A 9154-nucleotide genomic window follows, 5' to 3' on the forward strand; every position below is an offset into this window, starting at 1 on the left:
ATGCACCATAGTCATTTAGTGTAGTTTTTCTGCGTAGCGTAGCTTCCGTCCCACTCAGCTACGCAGACTTACTAGCGTGGAAAAAAAGGATATCACTCCGCGTTAAAGGCTGGTGAGGGAAGGAGGGAAGGCGAAGCAGCCGTTTTGCTATCCTTAGCGTGACGCATTTAGCAACCGTCTTTTATCAGCGCCTTCCAGCCGTGCTCGGAGTTTTAGATATTACAAGCAATACGATCGTTAAATATTTCCGCTCTTTTGCCATCGTCTGCGTTATTGTCGCATATCTTGCGGGAAAAAAAAATAACGTGAACTAACTCGTCTCGAACGTCCATTCCAGCTAAAGCTACAAACACAGCAGAGAGGGTAGTTCTTTTAAACATGAGAGGGGGTTCCAACTACGGGGACAGGGACAGGGACCGTGGGCGGGACAGGTGATTTTTATTAATATTTTGTCTGTATTTGTTTTAAAATATGAAACAGAATTAATAACGCCGATAAGGGCAATGCTAAGCGGTTAGTTTATCACAGCCCGTTGCTGTGTTTACTCCAGTTTGCTTTTAGCTACTGCTAGCTTAGTCTGGGATGATTTTTTTTCCCTTTAATTATTTTTATTTGATATTGTATTTTAATGTTAATATAGTAATTTACTGAACAATGTCTTATTTTAATAGAGTGTCAAATGTATCTTATGAGAGCGTAAGAGTAGAGTTTATTTTGTTATTAGGGTTCACTTGACCCACAGGTAGTGTACTGTTGTTGGTAGCTAGTCGTTTGCGCATCAAACATAATTTGGATTTATTATATTTTTACGAATAAAAAGCCCAAATATCTGTTGAACTGTAGGCCTCGGTTCGGAGCGATGGGAGGTCGCAGTGGGCCCCCGCCCATGAAATTCGGGAATCCCGGGGACCGTCTTCGCAAGAAGAGGTGGAACCTGGACGAGCTGCCGAAATTTGAGAAGAACTTCTACAACGAGCACCCAGATGTCCAGCGCATTAGTCAGGTAACACAAACGCGACAAAAAGAAAAACTATCCCAGTTTTATTGCCCTGTTTTTGTTTCTGTCATCTGTAATTTCTATTTTCATTGTCTTTATATCACATTTTAGAATTCTTTTTATAGTAATTTCTGAAGGACTTTAGTTCAGCATTGTCTCAGCTTATTTACTGTAGATATCAATTGTCCGTATACTCATGACATTTTTCATTATTTTGAAAAACAATCAAGTGAACTTAATACGGGCAACGCGCAAAAGATTTTTGACAAGAAATTGAACTGGGACAGTAAAATCATGCATCCCAATACTTCAGTATAAGGAATCCATGATACTATATTACATTTGAAAGTGCTAATTGATTAATTGCCCAAACCCAAATAATAGAAGTCACAAGTTTTCGATATCTACACTGCAAATATTTTGTCGTTTTTATTCCCCTTCTGTCATTCTGTCTAGTACGATATGGAGGAGTTTCGCAGAAAGAGAGAAATCACCATCAAAGGCACTGGCTGTCCTAAGGCAGTGACAGCTTTTCAACATGCCCATTTTCCACGTAAGTAAACCTTGCTGGTTCATTTCTGCCTTAGAGTATGCAGTGCATTAGAAAATCAGTTTTGAGCTAGAGAACAGGGGTCTAAACAGATCAGTTTTATTCATTGTTTTTCCTAGAATATGTCATGGATGTGTTGATGCAGCAGAACTTCAAGGAGCCAACCTCAATCCAAGCTCAAGGATTTCCCGTCGCCCTCAGTGGGAAGGATATGGTGGGGATTGCGCAGACAGGCTCAGGAAAGACGTTGGCTGTAAGGATGCTTTTTTTTTTTTTTTTTTTAGTTCAGAGTAATCTTATTGCATTTGGTATAATACAGGAATAATCAGCCCCAAAGTAAAACCCTGAATACAGCAGAAGAGACATTGCATTTGAAGTTAAGAGTAAATCCAAACAAAGGTCAAAATACAAAATCAGGAGAATGAAAATTTATATGAGAATTGATTGATTCGCTTTCTGTCCTATGGTTCCTGACAGTACATTCCTCTTTCTGTCATTTTTTTATTGACAGTATCTTCTACCTGCTATTGTCCATATTAATCACCAGCCCTATCTGGAACGTGGTGATGGTCCAATTGTAAGTAAACATTTCACTCTGCTTTGTAGCATTTATTAAAAAGAAAAAGAAAATCATTTGAAAAATAATTATTAAAAAAAAATGACTATCTTGGGCTCCTGGTCACGCTGTAAAAGTTTCCTGGTGTCTCCGTAGTGTCTTGTACTGGCTCCGACCAGAGAGCTGGCCCAGCAGGTCCAACAGGTGGCGTTTGACTACGGCAAGTCTTCCAGAATCAAAAGCACGTGTGTGTATGGCGGCGCACCCAAGGGACCACAGATTCGCGACCTTGAGAGGGGTAGGTATTTTAGCATACTGTGAAGGATTATTATGAAAGCGTCTTGAAATTGATTCCAAATCAGGTCTGTATATCAGTGTAGTGCTCAGCAATCATGTCTCTTAGTTTTAGAACTATTTTTTTTTCTGAACATAGCAATAAAGTACTTATCTGTCATGGCTGACTTCCTGACACTTAAATTACATCTACTTTCCCTATTGTGTTGATAGAAGTTCTATGCACAGAGCTCAGATCACATAAATTGCTGAAGAATACATGAAATTCTGGACCTTTTCTAATGTGAAGTAAATATTAAGAGCAGAGGGGAAAAACTACTTGCGCAAGTGTAAACACAGCTCTGAATCAGACATTTTCCTATTATACAGCTTTAGCTTTCACCCACTCTTTCTCGGGCCATGAATCTTCAAAAAATATGTTGAAGGGACCTCCGTGTTAGCACTGTCTTGTAAGAACAACCAAAAAACGAACATATTAATTACTGGAAAAAGCCCACCAAGGAAAACCCTGCAGTACAGATGTTCAGTAAGAGGCCAGCTCCATCCTGTTTGACTTCTGCAGCTGTTGTCTCATAAATTAGCTGCATTTTTAGCAAACGTGTGCCAAATGGCTGCATTAAAACTTCAGACGTCTTTCAAAGTTTGGAACTGGCCAACCGCAGATGTGCTCGGGGTGAATTTTTCTGCCTAACACTGTTATTTTAATTGCTGTGATCTGATGATTTTGTTTATGTCAAGGTGTGGAGATCTGCATCGCCACACCTGGCCGTCTTATTGACTTCTTGGAGGCCGGGAAGACCAACCTGCGGCGTTGCACCTACCTTGTGCTGGATGAAGCAGATCGGATGCTGGACATGGGTTTTGAACCACAGATTCGCAAGATCGTTGACCAAATCAGGGTAGGAGAAATGCTCTGTTCCCATGACTGCTATCTATACGTGTTCTTTGTCCAAAGTTCTCAGTCGTCCAGGTCATAGTTCATGATTGTCAAAAGGAGTTCCTTGTTTTTCTACCTTCCTATATTTTCTGTCTTCTAGCCTGACAGACAGACCCTGATGTGGAGCGCCACCTGGCCGAAAGAAGTTCGGCAGCTCGCTGAAGACTTCTTAAGGGAGTACATCCAGATTAATATCGGAGCGTTGGAGCTCAGTGCCAACCACAACATCCTGCAAATTGTTGATGTCTGCATGGAGACCGAGAAGGACCACAAGTAAGGAAAGGGATTAGGAATAATATTTGACCCTGGGGAAGTAGTTTTATGTTGTTCAACTCCTGATCGAGCAGGTGTTGTTGTTGCTGCTGCTCCTGAATTCTGTGTTTTATACTAGTCCTAACAGCCTCTCTGTCCCTCCAGACTTATTCAGCTGATGGAGGAGATCATGGCAGAAAAAGAAAACAAAACCATCATCTTTGTTGAGACCAAGAAACGTTGTGACGATTTGACAAGACGGATGAGGAGGGATGGGTGAGTGATGTGGGCATTGTAACTGCTCAATCTTGAGCTTTACAAACATCGCTGCTATTTGGTGTGATAGGTGGCCAGCCATGTGTATCCATGGAGACAAGAGCCAGCCAGAGAGGGACTGGGTACTCACAGGTAGGCTGAATTCAGCATCGTGTGTTATCCACATCAGTAACATTTTTTGCTAAAGCATCGGTTGAATTTGTAACGTTGCTTCATGATTTGCTCAATTTTTATAGAATTTCGAAGTGGGAAAGCTCCCATTCTGATTGCCACGGATGTTGCCTCTCGTGGTCTGGGTATGTCTGCTCACCCTTTCACATAATGTCTCTCAATGTTTAATCTCTCACTTATGGATTAAAATAATAATAGTAATAAAAAAAAAATAATAATAATAGCCATGATAAAACCTGGTAGGTTTTGAAATCAAAATATTTAAATGTTTTCAAAGGTGAAATGAGCAATAGGTAAGTATGTTGCAGGATTTAGAGTCTCTCCAAAATCAGTCACGATCACAGTTTTTTTTTGGTCTATTTTTAGTCTGTTTATTTAATTACAGACATAATAGAGCTCAACAGTGGAAAAAACACATTTTGTGGCCCTGTATCCATCTTGTTAATCATGTTTCCGGAAATACTAATTAAACACATTCTTGAGCACAACGTGAGTTTTCTCTGAGTTGCAGTATTGGTTCAGAATCTTGCATTTTGCCTGGGTTGGTTCCCATATGGCTAACAATGAAAATGTTGCCTCAGAAAATGATGGGGATCTTCCCTTCAGGAGCCGCACTGTTGAGCCCTATTTACCGCTTGAAAAATATGTAGTACTACTGTTAGCTGACAGTGTGACTACAGCAGATAGGTGTAGCCAGTTTGATTTTTGAACGATATCACATCACAATATATGAAGACACACAATGAGTATGACAGTTCCAGCGCGGAGGCTGCCAGCCTTCTGCTCAACTGGGCTTATAGTCTGTTTCTTGTTACTACAGTAGCAAAAGCTTCCTTCAACCGGGGCTCTCTGGCACGCTGCCTGAACGAAGGGGTGTGTGTGGGGCGGACGCTTCCGCGCACCTTTTCTTTATGTTTTCTCTGTAGTGTCAATCATCATAAACATTAAGTGTTTCTCCTCATAATTTGAATTGTCCAGTTGCCTCACAGATAACCTCGCCATGCTGTTCGGAGTGCAGGGCAATGATAGTTATTTTCTACATGTCCAGAGACACACAGAGAGACAGCAGGGTAGTATGACATCTAGTTTATGGACCAAATAGTCAGAGAAGGGGGGATAACTGAAGTGTGTTTTACTTGCCAAAATTCCTATGACTTTATCCTTGTTTTTTTTTTCCCCCCTCTTCTCCTCTCAGGGTTTGGCAGCACACGGCAGCCGTAACAGTCTGTGCTGCTGTTGCTGCCCCCTCAGTCACGTTAAACTAGAAGCTTGGCTAGTTGTAGGGATTAAAGCCCCTCTTCTTCCTCTTGGGTAACTAAGATCCCCCCTGCCCAGTGTTGTCACTTTGTAAATCCGACGAGCCTTTCTTGGGAGCAGCCTGAGATGCCTGTATGTCTGCCCATCGATCCGTCCCAAAAAGCAGACTGACAGGGAAGAGAGAGTTAGACGGGCTCGTCTGGATCCAGTCCTGGCCGGGGTCTGAGGAGGGTCCTGCAATGTGGCGAGAGAGCAACAGAACCAGCCATTGTGTCCCTTGAGGTTAAACGGTTCTGCTCCCGCCTGACGTTGCTGGTGCGCACAGAAGGTGAGGGATGAATCCTGTGTCCCTCCCCCTCAGCCCCTCCCTATGAACCAGGACTGATCAGGGGGGACTGGCTACCTTTATAAAAACAACATGAAGGGGGTAAGTACCTCACCGCCCCTTTCACTTAACTCTTCCATGAGCTCACCATACACGCATCCAGCTCCTATTGTGCTGACAAGAATAGCACGGTTTTACTCTTGTGTAGTCGGTACGGTCGGTGGAAAAGCCTCCCGCTGTCCCGTCGGAGGGAGAGCCGGAGGGGAGACTTACTGATCAGGCTCAGCAGTGCTGTCAGAGCCCCACGTCTTCTGTAATGAGAAACAGACTCCTTGTGTTCACACGGTTTTACCAAACCACAAGTCGTGTGAAGGTTGAGAAGCCGAAACATGGGCTTTTTTCTTTTCTTTTTTTTTTTTTTTTTAAACACCTCAATGTCCTGCCAAATGTATATACGTAACAAGACTTTAAAATGACTTGACTGAACGTCTTCTTTGTGTGTGGGTTGTGTGTCTGCCGCTAAAGGTAAGTTCCTCTATTCAAGCAGATCGCTAAGTTCTAATCTGAAGTATAACATATGTTTTACGAAAGTTCTTAATAACGTTGTAAGTATGACCTATCGGCTTCTGAACTAGGGACTAAAGCTGGTTTGATATTTGGGAAAAAAGTATAATGATACTGCAAAGTTTTCAATACATTGATGGAAATGTTAAATGGCAAACTCGGTCCACTAACATGTTGTCCAGAACAAGGAAGACATCAGGGTTAATTCATTCTCTAATCTCTTCCAGATTTTTTTAATCTAATGTTATACTTGAATGACGATTTCTAAGTCTTTGGTAATTTCTTGCAAATTCCCTTAATATTTGGCTAAATTTGGTCATTATCTTGATATTTTGAATGACTTTTTTTTTTTATTCAGTTTTTTCAAGCTTTTATATATTATCAAATGAAGCCAAAAAATGTGAAAAACTTGAGGTTTTTCCCCCGAAACTGATTGGTGCTTAAGATCTGGTTAAAATGATCACTAATGACCAATTTCTTTCAAACAATCCTGTTAGAAGATACATATGAACACCTTATCTGTTCTTCCTCACTGAAGCTTTATTCTGGCTTGAAATCCTGTCTTTTTCTCTCTCATGCTGTGAAACTAATTGCTCTTGACCCAAAAGATGTGGAAGATGTCAAGTTCGTCATCAACTATGATTATCCCAGCTCGTCTGAGGATTATGTCCACCGTATTGGACGCACGGCCCGCAGTACCAACAAGGGTACTGCCTACACCTTCTTCACCCCGGGGAACCTGCGGCAGGCCAGGGACCTCGTCCGGGTGCTGGAGGAGGCCCGGCAGGCCATAAACCCTAAACTGCTTCAGCTGGTGGATTCGGGCCGCGGCGGCGGCGGCGGAGGTGAGAGCGATTTCACAGTCCGGCACATCGTGGACCGCATCCCGCTCGTCCGCAAATCCGAAGAATTAATTACGCTGTCGTTTCACAGGCGGAAGGATGCGTTACCGTGGCAGCAACTCCAACAACCCCAACTTAATGTACCAGGACGAGTGTCACCGCCGCATGCGCTCCACAGGAGACGGAAGCGGCGGCAAGGACGGCCGCGGCAGCTTCGGCCGCAACAGCCGCGACGGGGAACGCTCGTCTTCCTCCTACAGGGACAGAAGCCGGGAGCGCCGGAACAGCTACGGCTCCGGCTCGGATCAGTACCAGAGCTACTCCGGCAGCGGGAGCTATAGCTCCCGCAGCGCAGCCCCTGCGGCTGGCGGAGGAGCCGCCGATCAGCCGGCCCAGGTTCAGGGCCAGTTTACCCAGCCGCCTCCGCTCCCCTCAGGGGGGCCCCAGCCTCTGATGGCCCAGCAGTTCGCGCCGCCGCAGCCCCCCTTAATGGGCTTCATCGGGCAGCCGGCTTACTCTTTCACCCCGCCCCCGCCCGGCCAACCTCCCCGCAAGTAGACGTGAAAGAAAAATCCCCCGAGTTTCCTATTTGTGTAACCTTGTTTTTTCTTTCTAACTCCCAAACTGTAGGAGTAGGATTATAATGGAGGAGGTAAGGGCTGACATTTTCTATTTGTTTTGTATTTCCAGTATGAAGTGCATGTATGGAAGTTTCCTTTTCACAGAGAAAAAGACAACAAGCAAACCCCCAGTTGCCACTGTTGTTTATGTCAAGTACACTTTCTCCTGGTGATGTATTTTTCTGAGGAAAGAGCGATTTCTTCTGCTCAAATACTAGAACAGTTTGTTGCCAAACTGGCGGCCGTTCTAGGTTCATTCACTCCTTTTGTTTCTTTTGTCCAGCAAAACGCATTCGGTAGGATCCGGACAAAAGGCGGCCTGTCGTTTGTAGCCAAAAAAAAAAAAAAGATCCTTTCCGAGGTGTTTTGTTCGTTGACTCGTCACAAGTCCAGGTGATGTAATTTTTGCTGATTACCTCGTTTTGGTGCTTCTGACGTTTGTGTGTAGCCAATTTCTGATGACGGTGCATTCCTGTAGCTCTCAGTCCGTCCTCTGTGAAACTATCTGAGCAGGCCCTCTTAAAAATGGGTTATTTCTAAGTGGGCTGTTTTTTCTCTGGCATTCTCAGTGTTTTTAACCATGTGCTTCTAATTATGGGAGGCAGAGCTCACTGTCAGGCTCCAGGTGCCCAATGGCTGCATCTCAAAGAAATTGTCACATTCCCTATCATAATTTTCTTAGTTTCTGGATTCTCATGTACTTTTTGTTCCAAAAAGCCATTAGATTTTTTCGTTTGTTTATTTAGTCACTACAAATCTCATTTCTACCATACCTTGTTCGTTAATGTTGGAGCAGAGATTTGAAACAAACCAAACCAAAAGGCCCCGTTCAGCTGGAGGTCTCACTCATTTGTTAAAATCTGAGTTGAGCTGTGCTGGGGTTTTCACGAGTCCTCCAAGTATGAGCCAGAACCAGAAAGGATGCAAACGTCTAGTATTTGAGGAGTTGGGGGGGTCATGGTGATCCAGCACCTCGTGTCTGGTTAAGAACAGTCAGCCAGAATCAGTGTATGTGGGTCTTTAACAGGAGGGGAGCCTGAATGCTGACTGACAAAAAAAAAAAACAATAGAGTAGTTTTTTTTTTTTTTTTTATTCTCCTTTTGTTTTTATGGTGCTCTTTCTCAATAAAGAATATTTGAAGTGAAGCTGCAGTCTGGATTTTTTTTAATGCATGTAATGGTGAGGATTTCCGCTTCACTGAGGGGGATTTCATTGTAACACCGGATGCTGTAACAAAACATTAAAATTAGAAAATTGGAATTATTTACTACTCTAAGTGGTGGAAGTCTTTACCCCGATGGCTCCTGGGGGAAAGCTGGAGGCAGACATCTTCAGCAGCAAATCACTCTGGCAATTATCAAAAGGATTCGATCTCTGGATGTTTTTGATTTGAGGAGCTGCTCTGGCTGCAGTAACCTTGGAGAGTACAGCGGTGCAGGCAGTTATCCTGCGGCAGAACTTCATTTATCCGCACACACACACACACACACACACACAAGAACACCTCAGCTC

At 43.5% G+C, this 9154-nt stretch overlaps 1 protein-coding gene across 1 annotated transcript; it reads left to right on the plus strand.

Annotated features, from left to right (window-relative positions):
- The first annotated feature begins 123 nt into the window (after positions 1-123).
- Positions 124-8787, plus strand: ddx17 (DEAD-box helicase 17). The gene is made up of 13 exons (XM_086142235.1): positions 124-431; positions 844-1003; positions 1454-1550; positions 1667-1800; positions 2059-2124; positions 2260-2401; positions 3136-3296; positions 3435-3607; positions 3752-3862; positions 3933-3994; positions 4099-4158; positions 6788-7024; positions 7113-8787. Exons 1-13 carry the CDS (start codon positions 379-381, stop codon positions 7577-7579), a joined length of 1923 nt encoding a protein of 640 aa, XP_085998361.1. The 5' UTR covers positions 124-378; the 3' UTR covers positions 7580-8787.
- Positions 8788-9154: the final 367 nt, after the last annotated feature.

The sequence above is a fragment of the Fistularia commersonii genome, chromosome 35 (genome assembly GCF_037954325.1).
Source record: "Fistularia commersonii isolate RoL2024-O1a breed Wild chromosome 35, RoL_Fcom_v1.0, whole genome shotgun sequence".
NCBI classification, from domain to species: domain Eukaryota; kingdom Metazoa; phylum Chordata; class Actinopteri; order Syngnathiformes; family Fistulariidae; genus Fistularia; species Fistularia commersonii.